General features: G+C 41.5%; 1 protein-coding gene across 1 annotated transcript in view; it reads left to right on the top strand.

The window, feature by feature from the left end:
• The first annotated feature begins 361 nt into the window (after nucleotides 1-361).
• Nucleotides 362-23,652, top strand: part of LOC102452429 (gamma-aminobutyric acid type A receptor subunit rho2) — a 60,651-nt gene continuing 37,360 nt past the window's right edge. Inside the window, exons 1-2 of the mRNA XM_006133301.4 lie at nucleotides 362-1,096; nucleotides 15,625-15,731. Coding sequence (XP_006133363.3) covers nucleotides 909-1,096; nucleotides 15,625-15,731 — 295 coding nt within the window. The 5' untranslated portion in view covers nucleotides 362-908. The remainder of the gene's footprint in view (nucleotides 1,097-15,624; nucleotides 15,732-23,652) is intronic.

Raw genomic sequence — 23,652 nt, 5'->3', positions numbered from 1 at the left:
TTACTGTTTAGTAAATAAACAAACTTCAGAATGACACCTGAAAACATCCTCTTTCTTATGATAAAAAGCAGCTGCTGTAATGTCATTTCATGCTAATCTTGAAGCTTTTTAACAGATTAAGGTCTCAGTCCTACAGCCCATAACTCTTATCAATAGTGACTACTCACAAAGGCAAGTTTCTTGCATGCATACTTATTTTTGGGATTGGACGCATAGAAGGTTTAATAACTGAGGGTCCTAAAATCAGATCGTGATATATAATTTATTTAAATTTTTTTTCATTATTAAAGAAATCCTAATATTCAGAATAAATAACCACTTCAATGCTATTAATCTATGGGGGAAACGAGTTTTGCAGGGGAGAAGAAAGGGCTTTAAAAATGTTAATATCACACAAACAGCATGCTGGTGCTAATTATATTACACAGTTGACTGACTGGTAACTGATCAAAAAAAATCAAATTTCATAAAACTATACTAAAATAGGTACCTTGATGCATTGTGTACAGATCTTAAACACACAATACATTGGCACCACCTTGTTAAAAATGCATAGTATAGTGATTACAAAATCTGGGATCTCTAATGAAAAGAGATGGCGTGCTTTTATACAGTCTGACAGAAGGACAGTACAGTTCTGAGATTAGTGGCTTGAGCAAAAAGCTGGCATGCGGAATTGCAGTCTTTTTATATAATGACTTTTGGCAAATATCTCCTTTAGGACCGTGTGGAAATGCTGTTTATGAGGAGAAACTTCTTGGGTAATGGCCAATCACTATGCAGTGATGAAGGATGAGCTTTGAGTGAGAAGCCCTTCAAAGCTAGGCTAAAATATTGAATCAGAAAAGCAGTATTTTTAACCGTGATCACTCTGACAAACACAGGACCCTGGAATTCTAGCTGATTCAATGTTTAAACGAGGGTGGATTTGTGCTGTAGGAGGTTATTGGAGTGTAGCGTGTCTCAGCCCGATTTCCCACAAAATGCCTTATTTTGCTAAACTCATTTTATTACTCTTTTGCTTTGTCCTTCTTGTGGAAAGCAGAAAGCACAGGAGGAGGAGATGGACAGGTCAGCTGGAGGTGCAGAAGGCAAGGTAAGGACCCTTAAAATACACAAATTTCTTGCTATACACTGGTGAAATTAAAACTATATATGTAATGATAATGTATACAATCAGTTCAGTTAGACGTGTACATCAAATTTGCCTATTTTAACAATATATGTGAATAGTGTCTATGGTTTCTGAATAACCATATACAACCTTTATTGCTGTTTTCAGCTCTAACTGTAATAGGTCATGTTTCTAGCAGCTGTCATTAGTAACCTGACCGCTGATTGTATTCTAGTGAACACAGTCTCAGATATGTGTATACAATATTGTCGGCATAGTAAGATGCAGAAGAAAGGTGCAGCAAATACCTTCCCAGCAACAATATAAGGCTTTCAAAGTGCCTTCTATTTTCCTGTGGTTGTTTATTTAAATGTCTCCATTATGCAAATCTACCTAAAAATGCATTTCATTTTCTCGTGGCAATTTGTTGGGTTTTAGTATGCACAGTATTCTTACTGCATAGGAGTATATACTTACTGTATAGGGATTGTAAAGTTATTCTACAGCTACATTTTGGAAAATTATGTGGGAACTTTAATGTAGCTTTTTACAGTATTAACAAGGCAAGCACGCATCAAAGAGTTAAAGGTCTTAGTGAAGTTTGCTAGATTTAATTGTACTGAGACATGGGGTTGGGAAGAAGAAGTTTACGTTAGAAAAGATAAGCTTTCAAACCAGCCAAGCAATCCAGAGTATATTATCCTTTTTTTGTATAGAGTTATGTCATCCAGTGATAATTATATCTTGTAAGATTGTTTGCTAGACTAAGAGCTTGAAAATCAAGTTGGGTTAATCCATTTTATTAAGTGGAATCACTCTGAGTGTAAACAGTCATCTGTTTATTCATTTTATATTCTTTAGCATGGCACTATGTCCATACATTTTCAGCTGCTGACAATGCTGAGATTGAGTAGATGTTGGGTAGAAAACATTTTGGCACAACATGTGTTATGAAAGAAGCAGAGGAAATCTAGTAATGTCTCTTATTTCTATTGGTATTTAATGCAAAATATGCAAGCACGTTTTTGGTGACAAATTTTATTCTCTAGTTGAGATATCGGGGGCCTGATGTTAAACCATTTACATCAAACCATTAGATGCTTTCCCACTGTTTTGAAAGAATCTAGTCCTTTGAATGTAAATCTGAAGCATGCTGGGCTCTCTCTCAGAATATTTGGTTTGCGAAACCTAATGATTCAATGCTAGTACTTGCATGGGATTCTTTCATATATGATTAAACTCCCTTACCTTGGAAAGTTATAAAACAGCATAAACTGCTAATACACATTTGTACAAACTGAATATTTGCCTTCTTTGAAAAGTACTGCCAGTCTCTTAGTTAATAAGTTATTAGAAGGTTTATCTCTTAGCAAATTATTCTTGATCTTTATAAAATAAATTATTACAATCTCATTGATTTTTGCAAAGTTGCAATAGTAGAGAATTCAAGAAATAGTCAGACATTTTTCTTGCACTGTGGAGGATAATATTCAACAGATATTATTCTGTTGAATGTAAACTAATGAGGTGTAACAAACAGTGCATTAGCTAATGAAAGGATAAATCATATTTCAAAAATGTATCTTTCTCCACAGATATTAAATAATCAACAACACTATGTTCATATACTACTTAGCATAGATCACTCTGTCCTTGTCCCTGGAATTTATCCATACAAACTTTTTTAATGCATTTATTTAAATGTGTGTAAAATGCAGTTTATTTTGAAAACTCAAAATGAGACTCTCATTTCTTTTATTTTATCGATATTTCTGTAGTGCTCACAGTTAAAAGCATTAAATAGTAATGGTATTCCTGATTATTTTGCTAGAAAGCTTTGTTTGTTTTGTTAAAAGCAAACCTGTGCTGAAAACTTCATGGACTGGACTTTTTGCCTGCAGTCAAAGGAAACCCAATTTCAGTGTCAGATTGCCTTTCCTCAAAGATAAACACAAAAATAAACAGTGTCTTTTATCTTTTTTTATTTTTGTAACTGATTCATGTGTTCTGCTTTGTATTTCTCTTGCTTTTTTCCCCTCTATACGTCTACTAGGCAAGCAAAAATATTTTCTGTTATTTGTGCTGGCCAGTGTATATGTGCCTAATAAAAAGCCATTTCCCTTGACTTCAAAGCCTTTTGATTTGGGAACTATTAGGCGCCAAATCTTTCTGCTCCACTATTCATTGCTTGGTCACTTTTTAGAGCTTTTAAAAAAATATTAAAGCTCAAGGAGCTTTTAAAAAATAGTAATTGATCTCTCAGTCCAATATGAAATATGAATAATGAATATGAAAGATGGGTAAAATCATGAGACACAAAGAGATTACATGGCTTGCCTAAAAGCAAAATAGGAAGGCAGTGGCAAAGCTAAGAATAAAAACTGGGCACCTTGGTGCCTGTCCTGTTTTCTAGGTACATAGCTTCTTCGGTCATTTTCATTACACAACCCAAAACACAGCTATTTTAAAAGAACATTAAACCAATATTAGTAGAGTTTCAAGGTCAAGCACTCCAGAGCTGGAAAATGCTTGACTTAAGATTTCTTGTTCAACTTCATTACAGCCCCCTTGTGAGCATCATTACGAGACAGTCTGTAATTACATGATCACAAACTATTTTTTTCACAAGACCTCTGCCTCATTCAGTTCAAAGGATGGCCTGGGATCAATATTAATTATTTTTTCCTCCTCAATGTTCAGTGTGTGGCTTTAGACCTTATTTAATGTATGCTATTCATAGCTTACTCTGAAGACAATAATAATAATTTCCTCATGGGCTTTTCTATGGTGCTCCTCACTATAGTATCGGAATGTTTCACTAACATTAATGAATTTATCTTCATAAGATCCTTGTGAGATGTGGGGGTGATATTGCCCCCATTTTACAGATAGAAAACTAAGGTACAGAGAGTAGAATCAAAAGAATTCACTAATTGTAGGTTCCCATTCTAAGATGACAAGAACTCATTTTTTTAAGAGTACTTAGCCTTATACAGCATGTTATATATTAAAAACCCAGCTCCCATTGACGTCAGTTGCATTCTTAATGCTTGGCACTTCTTCAGATCAGATTCCAGGGTCTCAAGTTGTGCACCCAGAAAATGAGGAGCGCACGAGTTTTAAAAGTTTGGTTAAGCGCATGTCGAAGTTGCTGCCGGGAGCTATGATTCTCATGCTTGCACTAGCTCAGCTTGAGTTAGCACCTGAAAAGTTGCAGGATGGCTCTTTGTGGCATTGGCAGCAGCTCGAGCTGTTTGCCCAGTCTTGGATTGAGAGCATTGGGTGAGTTGAGCTCCAGAACTGGCCCAACCTGCCACCTATGCTGCAAAGTCCACAGTTTTAGCGTGGTAATTCAAGCTGAGCTAGTGTAAGTCTGTCAGCCCACACTGGAAATCACTCCTCGCTGCGGCAGTGTTGACATACCATCAGTGACTTGCTCAGCAGCATACAGGAACCCTGTATGGGGTATGATCCAGTTCCTTCAGACAGCATTCAGCTGCCTTAATGATGAGACCAGGTTTTCTGTTCTGGTAGTCCACTGCCTCATTCTCTCCACGCTTCCCAAGGTTGGCAACAAATAAAACCAGTCTTAGTGTTCATCTATGCTACGTCCCTCTTTCAAAAGAAGGATGTAAATTAGGCAGATCGAAAGTGCAAATGAAGCACAGTTTTAAATATCCTGTGCTTCATTTGCATATTCTCGTCCCATTGTGCTTTTGAAAAAGGGTATTTCGAAAGTGAAACCACAGTCTAGATGCAGTTCTTTTTGGGGAAAAAAAGCCCTTTTTCAAAAGATCCCATACTCCTGGAAAAAACTCTTATTCAAAAGAGCGATTGGTTGCAAATATGCAAATGAAGCACGGGATATTTAAATCCGTGCTTCAATTGCACTTTCGATCTGCCTAATTTACATCCCTCTTTCAAAAGAGGGATGTAGCCTAGACATAACCTTATAGACAACAGCCTCCTTCACTACGCAACCCTGATTCATGCCCATTGAGGTCTGTGCACTGATTGAGGGAGTGGGCTTATGGAAAAGTAGCTTGTGATCGTATGATGAGCCATGTTCCTTCACCATAGTTTTTGTGTATAATTTCTTGGGGCCTGGCGTTCCCAGCCACTGCCATTGCTGCTGAAGCAGTGGCTGGAATCCCAGGCCCTTTAAATGGCCGTCAGAGCACCACTCCGCACTCTCCTCACGGCTCTGAGGCCTGGAGGGGGCCCGATACCGTGGTCTGGGCAGTGGAAAGGGCTGGTTGCCCTGGCCCTGCCCTTTCCACCTAAGACCTTGCCCCTTCTTGGGACACTGCAGAGCCAAAACATTTATTGAAGTCACTGGAGTTACACCAGGTATGAATTGGGCCTATTCTGTATAGATTACACAAATACAATAAGATACAGGTTTGAGAATTCCTTTTGGCATATATTGATCCTGAGAGTTTGGTACCACTGATGAACATATTTTTTTCTGCCAAATTTATTTGTTCCTTGAACGTTCTCAGGTAACGCTTATTGATCATGTTAATGTGACTTAAGTCATACAAGTACACCTTCTGCTTCATTTTGCAGTTTGCTTCCACTGTACACAGAGGTATGATCTTGGTATTCACTTTGTATTGGCTTTACAAAGTGTGTTGTTCTCTCCAAGTTTCTCTACCTATTCTAGAAAGGTAATGAGGCCTTTATTTAGCATGTGTGTGTCAGTAAATTTTGGAATCAAAACAGAAGCCTCATTTACATACAGATCATCAGAGTCGCGGGAGTCACCAGGAAGGGAGACCAAGCCAGAAGACATCCTGACATGGGGGACAAAAAGATGTGTTTTTTTTTAAAAAAAAGCCTTTTTGGCAACTGTCACCTTAAAGAAAATAGAGAACACCACTCCACTCAGTGAGCCTATGAAAGTTGGGTCCGCTTGCCTGCAGACTGTGGAATACTGATAACTTGATATAAATAAGAACACTCCTTAAGCAAAATTGTAACTTGCTAAGATTAAGTTTGGTCCTAGGCAAGTTTTGTTGATCATCCTTCTTGTCTCTACTCTTGTGGTATGCCTCTTAAATCTCTATTCTTAATAGTTTTATTCTTGCGTCATTGCAAAATCATCTAGATTCTGTGAATTAAAATGGAGAGTGTGTCTTCTGCTAACCTAACAGGCTGACGTGTTGGAGGCAGCTAATTTAGTGACTTCTGTGTGTGCCCAGAGAAAGGGACTGGACATTGCAGGGAAATATCATCGGGGAGCTCAGAGACTGGGATTTACAGGTTATCTTCAAGGCAAGGTTTAGACTAGTGGAGTGGAGGCCAAGTTAATATGTCAGGGACTGACACACACTGTAGCAGCAGCAAAATTCACCCATGCTGAGGCAGAGCAGAAACACAAGGGCTCAACATTCTGGATGGCTTAAGTAAGAAATCACAACGGGTATTTCAGTATCAGGAACAAACCATATTCTACTTTGTCTGCAAAGCAGACTAAAAACTTGAGCAACAGCACTGACATCAAAGAGTTAACACATCTCCTCTCCTACCTATCGACTCAGGATTAAAAAAAAATCTTGCAAAAATTTCAAAATGCTGGCTCAGCTGGTGTCGAAGATGTGATGGTGAGCAGAGTGGAATTCCTTTTTTATTTACACTTGTGAACAGTGTCAGTGCCCATGGGCTTTGGACTTGTTCCTGTCTGTTACTGGTGAATTGATACAGCTTTTCTCATGCTCTGAAAATGAAATTGCTCCCATCGCTTAAGGGGCTGAATTCTCAGGTGGGCTGCAGCAGTACTTGTCTCACCTAATGGTAGCACATAAATGGCTGGCTGTCCTCTGTCATCTTAGACTAGGCAGCAGGTGATTGAGTTGGTTGCTCACACTAATTCAGAATCCTCTGTGGCACTTCAGCAACCCCTCCAATGTGTCCCTTAGAATGGGGAACCCTGAAGGGGGATTGTATTAAAGTCAACTGAAAGCAGTCCCAGGATTTTTGTCGACAGGGAATGCTCACTGACCATTAGGGAAGTTTAAATTAACTTGGCATTGCCAGAGCAGTGCAAAGGTGACCATAGCAAGGCCAAGGCACTCGTCAAGTGTCTGGTGTGCATGTATACAAAAGAAAATCACATGTGGTATGTATGCTTCTGTATATAGACATAGTGCTGCAAAATACATGCATACATAATAATGGAGAAATTAAATTTTGACTGCCAATCCAAGATACTAAGTAGTTATGAAAGATAGCCATGTACTTATTTTTAGTGCATTCTACTTTGTTTTGCATTTAGCTTCCACTGTACACCCGTAGCTGTGTTACATTTTGTTATAGAGATAAACAGGAGGTACTGATCTTATGATTTCTTTTGTATTGGCTTTACAAAGTATGTTGTCCTCTTCAACTTTCTGTATCTATTCTAGAAAGGTAATGAGGCCTTTATTTAGCAATTTTCAGAAGCTGTACTAGAGCCTAGGAAGCTGTTTAATATGCTCAGTTAACTAAAATCATATTCACAATTGTATTAAGAACTAGGTAATAGGCATTGCTATTGATCTTTAGTTTGCTATCCTGTCATGATAGTGGTCTGTTTGAGATCCTGTAGAAGGTGCAAGAAAACCAATAATGCACAATTATGAACTGTTCTGCCTATAGAGAGAGAGAAAATTTCTTGTTTGTGATAGGCTTATGCCCCAGAGCTTGAGGGCTTATGTTTCTAATTTTTTTTAAATCACATCTAATGTAGCTCTGGAAAATTCTTATTATTCATATAAATGTCAAATCCCTTTTTATTGTTTGTTTCTGTTTTTTATGTTTTTAATCCTGCTAAGCGTTTTGGCCTCACTGCTATCTTCTGTCAATGAGACTATAATTCTGATCAGTGTTCTATATACTATACTACATACACTATATAATCTCTTCAGGAGAAAACCAGCTTTTGCTCATAACTGTTCTTGGCTTCAGGAAGTAGCCCTTTGAAAGTTCCATATAAAATGGAACATATGGAACTTTCAAAGGGCTACTTCCTAAAGCCAAAGCCAAAGTTCCATATGTTCCATTTTATATGGAACTTTTCAAGGGCTATTTCCTGAAGCCAAGAACAGTTATGAGCAAAATCTGGATTTCTTCAGAAGAGATTGCTCCAACCCAAGCAGAAGTTACAGGTCAAGAACATAAGAACATCCATCCTGGGTCAGATCAAAGGCCCATGTTGCCCAGGATTCTATCTTCTGACATTGATCAATGCCAGGTACCCAAGAGTAATGAACAGAACAGGTGAACCCAACCATCCTCTCTTGCCCATTCCCAGCTTCTGACAAACAGCAACTAGACACACCATCACTGCCAATCCTGGCTAATAGTTACTGATGGATCTATCATACTTAGCTAGTTATTTTTTGAACCGTTACAGTCTTAGCCTTCACAAGATCTTCTGGCAATGAGTTGTACAGATTGACTGTGCGCTGTGTGAAGAAATACTTCCTTTTGTTTGGTTTTAAACCTGCTGCCTGTTTGTTTAATTTGGTGACCTCTAGTTCTTGTGTTATGGGAAGGAGGGTTTTAGGCAGGAAGAACTTGGTGAAATCTCATCATCTGCATAATGCAGGTAATCGGACACTATGATCACAACAATTCCATCTGGCCCTAAAATCAGGGTTACGCTTTGATTACTCGTACCTTTTGAGTAGAAGCTTTTCACTGAGCAGCTCTGCAATGATGCTAAGATCTTTCTTCTGAGATGTTAAAAGTTAATCGAATTAGTACTATTGCAACCCTTCTGCCAAGTGGAGCCAGCAGCAGCAAGGGCCAGGTTCAATATCTAGGGTTCTTCATCCATCCATCCAACACAGAACTGGCTCGAGCCCCCACCCAGTAACCTGGGAAATTCACCCACACCTCTAAGCACCTCTGAGAGGCAATGCTTCCCCACTCGCAAGCACGGAGTCTGAGTGTGGAAAAGAAACTTTTAATAAAAGGGAGGGAATTAACTTCCTAATTATTTGGGAAAACATCACAAACAAAGTTCATAACCAAGAAGCACAAGTCCAACACCATTAACTTAAGAAAAGAGGTACCTAATGATGCCTATTTAGCTCTGTTCTTTGAACAGTGGAGGGAACAGACCATACTGGTCCAGGTAGGGGAAGCCATATAGCCTCCTGACCAGAATAACCTTTCCTCACTCTTTTCCTCTCATAAAGCTCTGAAAGTCCAAGCCTCTGCATTTGCAAGGTTCTTTCTGCTAACTGAGAGTCCTTTCCTTTGGAACAATTTAGAACAGTCCTACTTTTCTGATTCCCACAAAATTGCAAACATCGGTAACCATACTTTAGCTATTCCTGCATTTCAATACAAACATAGCTGGTGTTGGGTCACAAATGAAGTTGATTACAATGAGCAAAATACCACCCCGTCTGCTGAATATTTAACACAGATAGCAACGCAGGAGCAAACTGTATTTACATACACACCCAGGGTTTCTTTACCATTTCAGCTAGCTGTTATGGAAGCATTCTTTCAGATCCTGCTTACCCTTTGTATTAATAGTTAGGATTTCTTCCTCGTGGTGTGCAGTACTTAGGATCATAGGAATTGCCTTACCATCTACATGTTTTGTTAGTATCATGAGCTTTCGTGGCAATAGCCCACTTCTTCAGCTGACCGGAGTTTTGAGTTTAGGATGTGCAGACGGGTCTGCACATCCTAAATTCAAAACTCTGGTCATCTGAAGTGGGCTGTGCCCACGAAAGCTCATGATACCATCTACATGTTTTGTTACCCTATACAGTGCTACCAGACCATTTGTTATTTTTTAAGTTTATCCTCTACACAGACTAACTCAGCTACCCCCTGAAGCTTCTGTATCAGAACTGTGGGCCATCTAGTTAAGTGTCTTGTTTCCAGTAGTGCCTCATGCAGAGGACAGTTCAATAAAACCAAAAGTAGGCAGTTAAGAGGTAACCTTCCTCCAGGGAAAGTTTTCTTCTAACTCCTACTAGCTACTGTTTCTCTTTATATTCCTGTCAGAACTCTTGTCATTTGACACAAAAGCTCATGATACTATTTATATATTTGTTAGTCTCTAAGGTGCTACAAAACCATTGTTGGTTTTTTAAGGTGTGTGTGTGTGTGTGTGTCTTTTTTGTTAGACTAAAATGGCTACTGTTTTAAGACTGTCAGAACTCTTGTTTGTTAAACTCTGGATGTTCATGTTCATATAAGTGTTGAATCCTCTTCGGAATGTCTCTAAACTCTCTTTGCCTCAATAGTAGCTTATGTTTGTTAGAAGGCTAAGTATTCCCAAACTACTTTCTCTAAAACATTCATTTTTTTGTATACTTTTATCAGGCAACCTCTTATCTACCTCCTTTCACAATCTCACTCAAAAGGAGAGTCTTTATGTGCCCTTGATCATTCTTACTGCCTAGCTCTGATTTTGCTACCTCCTTTTTGTGATCAAATTACCAGTAATGAAGACAATATCGCTAGTGAGTCTGTATCACTGGTTTTTATACAGTCCTAATATGTTCATATTCTGCTTCTATTAGATGCGTGGCAATTCTCCAAAAAGGGCTGCATTTTTTTGGCATTTAAAGTAAGCACACTCATGCATGCATCATTTGAAAACACATTTTATGAATGTGTAGGTGAGGAATGATATGGAGCTACCAAATGATGATCTAATCCTGTGGGTGAGGTGAAATAATAGTGCCCCAAATAAAGAAGAGTCATTTGTAACATGGTGCCAGAAAAACTGCCACATGACTAACTGCAGTTTTTACAGTTTAATGTTCTTTTCATCGCTACAATATGTTGTTTATTTGTATTAAAGATTTTTCTTGGTTTTGCATGGGCAAGTATTTTTTCTGAGAAACATTGAAGCTGTTTGGTATCTGGCAAAAATGGTGAATATCAATCTTTGACAGCCTCTAACAATAAATATTTTCACAATACATATTTGACTGTTAGAGAATCTCACAAATGAATATAATAGTTTTTTTATATTTTTCAGTTGAAATTGGCTGACTAGATCAGTCTCCTGTTGAAGATTGTGTATCAATAGCAGTTGGTATCTTCCCATAGTTTGTATGGCATAATATAGGAGTTTTCAAAGTTGTGTTGCAAACCCACCCAGGTAAGCTGCTGGCAGCCTGACACACACTTTATGTAAGCACTCATAAGCATGGAGCCTTGCAGCTCTTATTGGCTGCAGGAGCTGTCTGGCCCATGCTTCTTCTCACAGCTCTCTTCAGCTGGAAACATGGAACTGGAGCCATGAAGCTCTCAAATCTCTCCATTTGTTCTGCACCAACATCTGCTATTTTCAGTACAGACTCTTGTACATCTGACGTTACACGTAGTCCAGTAGATATGTTGATAAGCCCCTCTGGATGATTTAGGGTCAAATTGGATTGTCATATTGTTGATGATATGGTTAGTAACAGATGTAACATGCTCTTCTGCTTCAGTGCAAAAGCAAGGACTTGCAAAATCTGGCTGGGCTAATACCGGGGCACTGGTCAATTTGCGTTTAAGCGTTTGGAAGGCTTGTTCACACGCGTAGGTCCATACCAGCTTGTGAGGCCTCATCTTTTGTGTCAAATCCATCAGGGGGGCCACCAGGGATGCAAAGTGGGGGACGAACCGGTGCTAATAGCTGGCCAACCCCAAGAACTGCCGGACTTGAAAGAGGACAAGATCTGCTAAGTCCCGTCAGTCACAAAGAAATCCAATTTTATGTCTTGTAGTAATACAAAGGAATTTGTATTCATTTCTGTTAGCTTAAAACGGTCATTTTTAGTGTATTGATGGTGACCCTGTTTCTCTGATTCTGGCACCACTTGACAGCTCCACATCATACCTCATCTTAAAGTAGACACAATGGCTATGTCTACATTGGCAAGTTTTTGCGCAAATACTCTTTAACGCAAGAGTTTTTGCATTAGAGTATTTGCGCAAGAGAGCTTCTACACTGGCATGTGCGTTTGCACAAAAGCATCCATGCCAGTGTAGACACCCTCTTGTGCAAGAAAGCTCCAATGGCCATTTTAACCATCAGGCTTTCTTGCGCAAGAAATTCATGTTGCCTGTCTACACTGGCCTCTTGCGCAAGAAGGCTTATTCCTGAGCGGAAGCAACACTTGCGCAAGAAGCACTGATTTCTTACATTAGAACGTCAGTGTTCTTGCGCAAGAACTCGTGGCCAATGTAGACAGGCAGCAAGTTTTTGCGCAAAAGCAATTGCTTTTGCTCAAAATCTTGCCAATGTAGACACAGCCAATAAGTTTTCAAACAAAGTATGATGTGCAGAGGAGCAGAGAGGGGTATGTTAAGTTAACCAAATCAACACTGGCTGTTGCTTGCTGAATACCATTCCTTATATTTGTTTTCATATGCCACTGTGCTGGCCTGGATCTATCTTTGTTTGATTGCCCTGAAACTCTCCACCAAATTGTTTAGTCATGAGTAATTCAAATAATTAAAGTTGATTACAAATTTTGCAACCTCTCTGTTCACCTCTTAATTTAGTCCTAATTTGTTTCTGCCCTTTAACTAGTTTCCAATCCATTACAGTATTTTACACCTCACTCCAGGACAACAGTTTCCTTAATACACCCACTTTGAGACAGACTTTGGTGACATAGGCTTCTTGAAAATCCAAATCAGTTTCATTAGCTGGTTCTCTTGAATTCACTATTTTGTTGACACATTTAAAGAACTTTAACATGTTGAAGAGATGCTCTTTTATTTTATAGAAGCTTCGCTGGTTGGGCTCTATCATATCATGTTCATCTAACTATTTAATAGTTCTGTGTATAATTATTTTTTCAAACCATACATCTCCAATGAAGTAAGGCTTATACTGGTTTATAATTCCCCAGATCCACCTTAGAACCTTTGGCAAAGTAGGTGCAACATATAGTATCCTCTAGTACAGGGATGGGCAATAATTTCGATGGGTGGGCACTCCAAGATTTTGTCAAGGGCTGCACTTTTCTATGGATGGGGTGTGGGGTCTGGGATGGAAGTTGGATACAGAAGGGTAGGGGATTAACATGTAGGAGAGGGTGTAGGGACTGAGGAGGAGTTTGGGCAAAGGAAGGGGTTATGACCTAGGGCAAGGGTTTGGGGTGCAGGGACTGGGAGGGGATAGGGGTGCAGGAGTGGATTTTGATGGGGGGAGGGGAGTGCAGAGTCTGGGAGGGAGTTGTAACCTGAGGAAGAAGGGGTGCAGAGGGTTTGGGTGGTGACCTGGGGCAGGGAGTTGGGATATAGGAGGTGTTGGGTTGCCAGGTGTAGGCTCTGACTAGGAGGTGTTTACCTTAGGCTGCTCCCAGCCAGCAGCCCCACAGGGATTCCAAGGCAGGCTCTGTGCCTGCCACAGCATGCCCCCCAACCCCGCACAGCTGCTCAAAATGGCTGGAGCAGCTGCACATGTGCTGCTCTGTGCTGTGCACCACTGGTGGGAGCGGGGAGAGACTTCAGGCACTGCCCCTGCCCACAGGCCAATCATCGCAGCTCCCATTGGCCAGTTTCTGCGATGATTGGCCTGGGAGTGGAAGGCAGTATGCAAAGTCTCCCTCCTCACCCCCACCAGAGGCATGTTGTGCCTAGAAGGAGCTGCCAATCATTTTGAGGAGCCTCAGGCTGCAGCAGGCAAAGAGCCTCTTCTAGCTGGTGACTCCCCAAAATGGATTTAACTGTCCTGCCTCCCCCCTTAGATTTTCTTAATAACTTCTCTGCTCATTAATTGCAGCAGTATTTAGATTTAACAAGGTCTCACTTTCAGGGCAAAGGGGTTCAGAGAATCTTAATTATTCTAATCCTCCTATATTGATGTGGAACGGCTGTGACTGCAGAATCGGATTTTCTCTTAGAGGTGCATAGGGCAGTTAGCTGACAGATTATAACTGAATTTCCAGAGTATGCAGGTTGATTAATTGTTTTTATCCCTTTATTCAAGGGCTTGGTACTATTCCTTACTGTTGGTCTAACTCAGAGGTGGGCAATAATTTTTAAAAGGGGGCCACTTCAGAAATTTCTGAAGTGGCTTTGGGCCACCCTGGAAGGGGCAGGGCCTTGGGCAGAAGGGGCGTCGCCAGGAGATTTCTTGTGCTCCCACCCACTCTGATTAGCCTGGTCTTCCTCCCTCCCCTGCCCTGCCACCTTGAGAGAAATGCCAGCTATTTTAAAACAGTTGGCAGCTCCCTCTAGGCACCTAGTGGAAGGAGACCTTGCGCGCTCTCCCTGTCTCCAGGCCAATCAGAGCCTGGGGGCAGGGGAGCATGTGAAGTCGTCGTGCCCCTGCAAGAGTGTGTGGCAGCTAGAGAGACACATGGCAGTTTTAAAATGGGACAGGATGTGGGAGACTTCACGCACTCCTCACTCCTTATTCCCAGGTGTGCAAAGCTCTTTCTCTCGCCAAAGGCGCACAGCAGCTAGAGATAAACACGACTGTTTTAAAACAGCTAACGTGTGTGTCTAGCTGCCACTTGCTCTTGCCGGGGTGAGGAGACTTCACGTGCTCCTCCCCCTCCGGGCCCTAATTGGCCTGCGTGAGGGGGGGAGTGGCAGGGCGGCTGTGGGCCAGATCCACTGGCTTGGTCAGCCGGATCCAGCCCACGGAGGGCCCTTTTCCCACTCCTGGTCTAACTAGTTTATGGTATATTCCAATGTATACCAACGAAAAACTAATTCATTTTCTCACTTGCTATTCAAAGCAAAGGAGGACTAAGAATCAAGGTAGATTTCAGGTAGAGAGAAAAATGCAATACTAAGATCCTGGAAGGAATGGAGTGATGTTGTTATTACTTGGTTATAAGGCATCAAGCCCTTATTTTATTACTGTCAGCACAGAAGAAACAATGCAGCAGAAAAACAAGTGCTTCCTAGTCTGCCTTGAGCATCCGTCACAAAATGACCTGCTACACTGATATTCTGGAGTCCTTTTGACAGCAATGATATCTGAATTAGAAAGAGAACAGCCTGATTCTCTGAGGTCAGGCTGAAGTTTCAGGTCTGGCAGCTGAGAAAACCTGGTTAGACTTACAAATGGACATATGGTGATGGCTATGGACTGTATTCAAGGTTGTTGCACGCTAGTAGCTGCAGCAGAGCTTCACTATCTCCTCCATGTTGCTTTTCACCTCATTGTGCTCTCAAGTCCTGCTGTGCTCATGGTAATTCCAGCGGTGGGGAGCGGCTCTCTCTCTCAATGCCATCCATGTTGTTTCTCCTTAACATAGCATGTGTAACTGAGTCCGGTGACAAGGGAGACTGAAGTCTGCTCTACAGCCTTAACTGAGAGCCAGCTGCCTTTTAGCTCATGTGGTAGAGGCATATGGCTTTATCCCCGAATGTCACAGGTTCAATCCCTGCTGCCGAGGACCTGGTCCGTTATCTTTGAATAAAAAAATTAGCAAGTCACAGTAACTTTAATCCACTAAGGTGTTGTCTTTTAGAGTCTTCTCAGGTACAGTGACCACAGATCTGGAGTGATAGACTTCCCTGTTCCTCTTTTACAGCCACATATACAGGAAGAATCATGACATGACCAAAACTAGGAAAGGAAAAACCGAACAGCTTTTGAGAGTCGATGACCATGATTTCACCATGAGGCCAGCTTTTGGAGGTAGGAATGTTTTTTTCTGCTCTTTTTCAGTCCATCTATTTTGGAAAATATTTCTGAGCCAGATTGTCCTCTTCTACACCAGTATAGTGAGCCAGGAGAACTCAAGTACCTTCTGTGAGTACTCTGAGGTAACTGAAAGCAGACTTTTTGGCCTCCAGCGCCCCATGAAAACAGAGTCCTGTCTACTGCTAAGCTCTCCTTCAGTTGAGTAGTCTTCCAAGAACTTGGATCTGGATCTGGATCTTACGTGATATTTCATCTGCTTGAGAATTGTGTCTAGAAGGGAAAAAACAACTATAGTTTGGTGCTTAATTCTAGTTGTGAAGAAAGCAACATAAAAGGAGAAGGAACCAGGCCCACCAGCACCTTTCAATTCTTTGCCTACCCCATCAACCACATGAATTGGCTTAGGAGCCACCCTCTTAATTCTAAAGGGTAATCCCTGTTCACTATTTCAGAGGTAGGTCATAGCAGCTGTGGCAACGACTGCCTTGAGATAATCTTCCTGATAGCTGGATCTAGCCCGGACAAACTACCTGGGAAAAAGAAGAGCAGAAGAGGGGAGAAGTTGCTGTAGAGAGCTAGTTCCTGCCACCACATCTCAGGAGCCAGCAGATCAAAGATGTTCCCTCAGACTTCCTAACAGACAACTGATTTCTGAAAAGCAGATCTTGTCCTCTTTCAAGTAGCTCCCAGGCTAAGGTGAACATATGTTCCTATAAAGCTAGAAATATTCTGGTATTTTGCCCTGCTCCACTGCTCAGGCTGTGATTCCCCTTGTAAGTCAGCACCAGTCCTCTGCCTCCCAATGCAGGGTTCTTAAAGCAGTGAGGAGAAGAGATAAAGGTTTTTAGCTATAGAAGTTTTTCTGTATTTGCATCTGGAGCAGCAACTTTCTGGTTATCTGTTCTTCTCCCACCTTCAAGCAGGAAGCACTGAGTAAAACTGTGTCTGCATGCATGTGATGATATTCCTACTGCAGATGATGGGCTTCAGTGAATATAACAAGGATACTTATGTTATAGCTATTGGAGTTCTCTTTTAGCTCAAGCTGTAGAAGGTTGTGTTTTGGTGCTGAAAGGTTTGATTACATCAGAATAAAAGGGCAGAGGTAAAATGCTAAAACTGGGGGGAAAAAATCAACTACATGGAGTTGGGTTTGTGCTGGTAAATTTCTTCCCATGAGTGATAAGGGAAAGTTCAGACACTCAAAGATTATGTGAATTGTCTTTAAAGTGGAGGCATGCTGTATTGATATTTTAGGAGAAAGGTGCCAGGCATGGCTTAGACAACATGACACAGTGTTACCAGAGGAAACAAGGATAAAGAACGCCAGCAGAGACATGTGTTAACTACGTCATCACATTACACCACAGAGTCTGATAGGCTGTGCTGACTGTAATCTATATTTCTAACTTGCTTTGTCTTCAGTTTTTGGCAATTTTGGCCACACTTGAGCATTATTTCAAAATGCCAATTAAAAGTCAGAAGGAAAGTGTACAGAAATGCTTCCAGTATGATTGTATTCCAAAAACAGAATGCAAAATACCACTGTAGGATCCATGGTTGTCTCAGCAATTTCAGATTAAATGTACTCAGTTTACAAGTAATAGTTCAGAATACACCCTGCCAGCAAATCTATTGTGTACGGAGGTGCTGTATCATGACTGTTCAGAAGTTGAAGTGAATACACAGTGCAGCAGCATGTTGGTTAAGGGGAGCATTTCACCCTGAGCACATGACATGGGCTTCATGAACTGACTGGCTGCCCGGATTTTCTTAATGGAGTTGACAGTGTTGTTTTGACCTAGATTGAAAGTCCTACATTGCCTGAAACCTGTCTTCAGTGGGGGACCGCAATGTTGCCAACTCTCATGATTTTATTGTGAGTCTCGTGACATTTGCTGCTTTACTAAAAATCCCACTTCTGGAATCATGAGAATCTTTGCTTTCATGAAAAAAAAAAAAAACCCAGTAAGCTTCTAGCTACTGTGGCAGCAAATAAAAGCCTGCAAAGATGATCCAAGCGCAGCCCAAAGGCTCAGCCACTCGAATGCAAATATAAAGAATTAAGTACCTTTTAGTGTTAAAAGTCTTAAGATTTTCAAGCCAGCCTCAGGACTTTAACATGTGGAGCAGACAATGTTGCATTCGTGCTCTCAAGCGATACTGCTACAAGTGTGAAGAAGAGAAGGACTTGACCTGAAGTGCCCTTGATTTATACAAGAGGATGCAGCTTCTAGAGCGTTGAGCTGAGGAAGGCCTCTAGTTTAGGGCTTGGTTCTGCTCACTTGGTCTGGAATAGCCTGAATCAAGTGACCTTGCAGGAGTGGTTCTGGCTGGCTGGGCTAGGCATTTGGTGTGGAAGGTTTTTGGGGAGGTTGGGGGCTGATATAGATATTGTTGTGTTCTGTGATGAAGGGGTAGAGTTTGTGGAATCTGCTATTTTATATTGTATTTTCTTCTGCCCTTTATTGTATCTTTTCATATATTATCTGGGTGTTCAGGATCGGAGGTGTGTGTGTCTGTCACACCAAAATAAATGAAGATGTGTTTACAGGGGTGCCAACAGCCTCTGTGGTCCCCTGGACAAGGCAGGGGAGCAGTTCCGCACTCCCAGAAGGGGCAAGGTGTAGTATGGAAGGAACAGGGCTGCGGCAGCCAGCTCTTCACACTGCCTGGAGCACATCACGCCAGCCTTCCCCCTCCCCCCGCCCCACAACGTAGTGCCCCAGAAGCAATTTAAGAAGCCCAAGGCTCTGGATGTCACCTCTGCAGTAGCAGTGGCAATTGTCGTACCTCAGTGTTTTTGTACCTCGGTACCTTCAGTGGTCTGGACTGTCAGTGTCAGCGTCATCTGGTCAGGGTTGTCCTGGCGCGCTCCTGACAGGACCTCTACTCCGTTGTTAAACTTTCGGCTGCGTGCGTAACAATCAGTACTCCCTTTATCTAGAGTGTTAGACCCCGTGCACTTGGGTCAACACAAGAGATCTCTGAGAGGCGCCGGAAACGACAGATGCAGGCAAGGTTTGAAATCAATCGAGCAGGTTTATTGTCAAATGCGAAGCTCTACCAGTTGGTAACAGAGATCAATACAATGTTACACCACTGGGCACTATGGCCCGCGTTGACAAGGTACCAACACCGGGCAGGCCTATTGCCATATAACAGATATTAACAGCAGTTAGTCAAAGTTAAGCTACTGTGCACTCTGTAAGTTTAGGCAATGACACCTGCTGTTCAGGCGCCTAGTGCACCACCCCCCAAGGTCGGCCGGAGAGCACCCTCTGCGGTGTCCTTTTATAGACAGGTACAAACAACTTACATCATTTCTTTACATACCAGGTTACCACCCTCTGTTGCCTAGTTACGACCCCTCACCTTACGGAAGGGGGGCTTACTTACTATCCTTCATGCTGTCAATCTCGACCCGGTCCTGAACCTAGGTCGGTATGTGCATTAGTTTTTAGGGAGTTTTTGTACCAAGACATTTCTTATTAAGATGTTCCAATACTCCCCTTTGGCTCACAGTCTGTACCCAGTGCCTCCCTGTGTCCTTCCATGCTCGACCTAACTTACACAATCGCACAGTTATCAATAGGGCCTCTTTCTTGGCTCCTGTTACTGAACCAAAGTCTTGCTCACTAGATTGCAGGCCTGTTGCTGTTTTCATGTTACAGGCCTCTATTTAGGCCTGCTGACTCCATGTTACTGACCCTCAATTTACTACAGCAATGACCAGGAGCCCCGTTCTCCTTTGAATATCCGGCCCCTTTTGCCCCCCTGTTGCTGGGGCAGTGTGTTTACATGGTTATTTTTGTAACTTTTATAGCAGCACATTTTAAATATTTTGCTTATTTTGAGAGTATTTTTTAAAAAAAGGCACAAGCTTTAGGATCCTGCAAAATCATAAAAACCTGGAGCAGTTTTTGCAAAATCTCAGACACTTCAACCCAATGTTTGTCCACTTAATGTGCAGACTATTGGAAGCTGCATTTGAAGACGTTTCAGCTCTTTCAGCTTCAAAGATAAGTATTTGATAGAAGCATCCTATGGATGGCGGGGGAGAATGATCATGTTTCCGTAGTTTTGGCTGAAACAATGACATCTCACAAAGGCCTTCTTTGAACTATCAAAACTACCTGTGGCTGACACTGAATGTCAGCAAATGGGTGCAGTTGTACATGGTTTAACTGTGCATGGCTAAGAACAAACCTCGGCAGCCACTTAATTAGATTTGACTGTAAGCCATGTAAGCCCAAATCAAAATCAACCAGACAATTTGTCATCAGCTGGATGTTTTAGGTTCCTAATGTATCAAAAATCTTGTACTGTAGTATAATTCTAGTGATCTGAAATGAATCGTATAGAAAAAGATTAAGGAAAAATAGAGTAAATTAACTGGGTATATTTTTTCTTCTGTAATGTTTTACATAATAAAATCAATGGGCCTCATTCACAACTGCATTACTCCAATGTACCGGTTGTGAAAGCTGTTCTCCACTCTAGCACCTTGAATGCAGAAGTTGGGGGTCTGAAAGAGACCTTCCTATTAAAGGCCTGTGTTAAAAACTCCCCAGACTCACAGATTTCCTGGCCTTGGATTGGTATCACTGCTGCCACCCACATGCAAAAACCTCTCTGAAAACCCAGGAAGGTGCATGTGGGAAAATCCTTCCTGTGAGGTACCAGCAAGCTCAGATGGAGCATTGACATCCCTCTGGAGGGAGTTAGCCTGAAAACTGTAATCTCTCTTAGTCTGGCTGAAAGTCTTAGGCATGTTCACACAGAACCTCCCACTTTCTAGAATGCAGGAATCAGATCTGGGTCTTAAAAGGGTGATTTTTATTAACCAAAAACCCGCACTTGATGAACCATTATTTGGTTGCTAGGTGTTACACAGCATAAAAACACAGAGAAATTGCTTCCCTTGGATTCAGTTTGGAAAGTTACTGTGTAAGGGGAAGTTACGTGTTTCAACACAGAGAAGTCCAACAAACCCCAAAATAATGACAATAGCCTGATCACATCTGACTAAACATTCCATGTTCTACTCACATCTCTGTTGTTTCAAAGTTTAGTTCTTCACTAGCCATGGATGTGACTGGATTCTCCATGCCTGGTTCCTTGGCTTAGTTCATGTTCATCCAGAAGCTCTGCTCTGGTTACACAACAGGAACAGGAAGCTAACCCTTCCAGTTTAAAAGCACACACTCTGTTTCCATTGGCTCTTCTGGCCTCCTGCCAACTCACTTCCTTTTTCCCTAACATTCCCAGTGACTCTCTAGGACCAATATAAATATTTCACAAGGAACTTAGGAAGTAGTATTAAATTGTAGTGAAACCATGTGTCACATAGCATGTTTGTAAATCCTGAGATAAATAACCAGAGTTTTATTAAAAGAAACTGGGGAAAAACATTAGAAGGAAGGGAAAGTATCCAAGAAAAGTTATCAGTATAAAGCAGTAGAGCAGATGTTATGTAAGTGACGTTATTAACAGCCCAATCGTTATAGTTAAGTCTTGCCTCATGTCAACCCATTAGTAATAGGCTATTCGGTAAAGTGATAATGACAAAGATTGTCGCTTTGCGAATGTTCTACGTAGCTGCCTCCTATCCTAAAATAGATTGCATTTGTTCTGACCCTTCTGGAGTTATCTCCATGCCAATGACCTTGCTCCAGCTAGCAGATGTTCAGGTATTATTTACAAATATTAATATTTAAAGATTATGTAAATGTTTTAGTTGTGCTCTTGTCTTTAAACACCCATTTTGAGCACTCCAGCTAGGACATTTCATATTTTACAGGAGTCTGTGAATAAGCAGCTTTAGTTGATACTCAGAATAGCTAGACCTCCTTTGCTGAGAAACAACCTCATGCTTCACAGTATACTTGTCCATATATAATGTCAACTAGACCTTGCTGCACTTGCTGAATAGTAATTTTATCAGCACTTTGGGACAGCTGTGTAACTGAAGGTATATATGCTTCCCAGGGATCTAGTGTCAAAAGTAAGGGTAAAGCTCACTTCTCTAGTGATAATTCATCAGTAAGGTAGGAAAACGTCCAAACAACCCCTTCCTCAGTGCAGTGATACTGATCCTACTGAATGTAGCCCATGTCTGAACTGAATTGGTTGTATCTATTTTAGGGCTAAGCCTAACAGTGCTGAGTACTCAGAGGTTTGTTCTGCTTTAGTACCTTTCAAGATTGAACCCATAGACTAATAGGATATGTTGCCACAGCATTGTTAGTTTGAGATATAACTTGAATGTTCACTCTATCTCACCCCCATCCACTTGCACAAATCTCTAGCTCAGAGTGGCTGTGGCTTTATCATTGTGCTAGCTGATATGTTGGGTAAGGGCTGGGCAGGTTTGAAGTTCAAGTGCCACAGAAGCTTGAGATAATATTAAGTAGTCAGTGGGAGTTAGCTTAAATGTGTTGAGTCCCGGACTGTACGGGATACTGTTTACACAACAAAATATAAATCTAAGTTTATGGTGTGTACAGAATGATTGTAGACTGGTCTGCAGCTCAGACCCATCGGGTCTTATACTGTAGTCTACTAGATTTGGTCTATTATGATTTGAACAGCTGCCTGAGTCCCTTCCATTTGTGTCTTTTTAGTCCCTTCCATTTGTGTCTTTTTAGTCCATATGCTCTTTAGATCAGGCCCTGCCTTTATCTATGTTTGTGCTTCACCTAGTACAATAAGGTTCCTATCCTTTAGAGGCCTTTCAATACTACTAAGTAGAAGTACAGGCAGTCCCTGGGTTACGTACAAGATAGGGACTGTAGGTTTGTTCTTAAGTTGAATTTGTATGTAAGTCGGAACTGGTACATATTGTAGGGGAAACTCTAGCCAAACATTTCTCCAGAGCTCAGTTTTATTCTCCCACACCTCACTTCCCTCAGTCCTTTATTCTCAAGCTGAGGTGTCTGCTGAGAAAAGCTGCTCCACGTCTCCCTGGTCTGCTGCGGGGGGGGGGGGGGGGCGCTAGCTTCGCGTCTCCCTGGTCTGCTGGGGGGAAGCAGCTAGTGCGGGGTTGCCTCACCCCGTTTGTAAGTAGGGATCCGATGTAAATCGGATCCATGTAACCTGGGGACTACCTGTACTGATAATTAATACATAGTAACATGTTACAGCACCTTCTAACTCCTCTCTTAACATGGAACTGTTCTTATTTGCATAGTTACCATTTTGGCCTCAGAATGTAGCAAACTCATCTTAGTCATATGTGAAATTTTTGTCCTCAAGGTCCACAGCTACTATCTCCCTATAATACTTGGAAGGCAGATGAACAGAGAGAGAGAGATTGACATAAAAGGAAACTGACAGAACTCTGAGCTTTTGAACTTTGTGACAGAGTCTGAAATTACAGGGAAATGACAAACTCTTCATCTCAGAGCTGGTAGCACAACAGATTGCAAGTACTGACTTCAGGCATATTTCATGCAGCACACTTATTCCTATCTTCTAAGGCATTCAGTAGGATTATTGCGATCACAAAATCGCAGTAGCTTCTATCACATGAGTACCCAGCATAAAACTCTGCTACTCAGAGAACAGGCCTGAACCTTGTGCCTTCTAAACTGCATCCCAATGGAGCTATTTTATACAATAAGACTAAGATGTGGCGAGACTCAGAGAAAAGGAGTTTGAGACTAGTCAGAAGATGTTGTTCTGTCCCTGAATGCTGACGTCATTCAGACTTTTCCAGGATTTGTTTTTTCCCCCAAGTGGCAAATCTTTCCCTGGGTCAAAGCCCAGTGCTCTGGGAATAAGGTATCTGAATTTTCCCTTGCTTCTTTCAGATTCACATACAATAAGTGGCTCCATATTTTTTTACCTACTCGTCAGTGAGTTCCAGTCATCATTCAGGTTGTATACTACTTAGGAACTTCCTCACAAATGG

Source organism: Pelodiscus sinensis, chromosome 3 (genome assembly GCF_049634645.1).
Source record: "Pelodiscus sinensis isolate JC-2024 chromosome 3, ASM4963464v1, whole genome shotgun sequence".
Lineage (NCBI taxonomy): Eukaryota > Metazoa > Chordata > Testudines > Trionychidae > Pelodiscus > Pelodiscus sinensis.
Note: the sequence above shows the minus strand (reverse complement) of the source record. Positions and strands in the feature narration are given on the sequence as shown.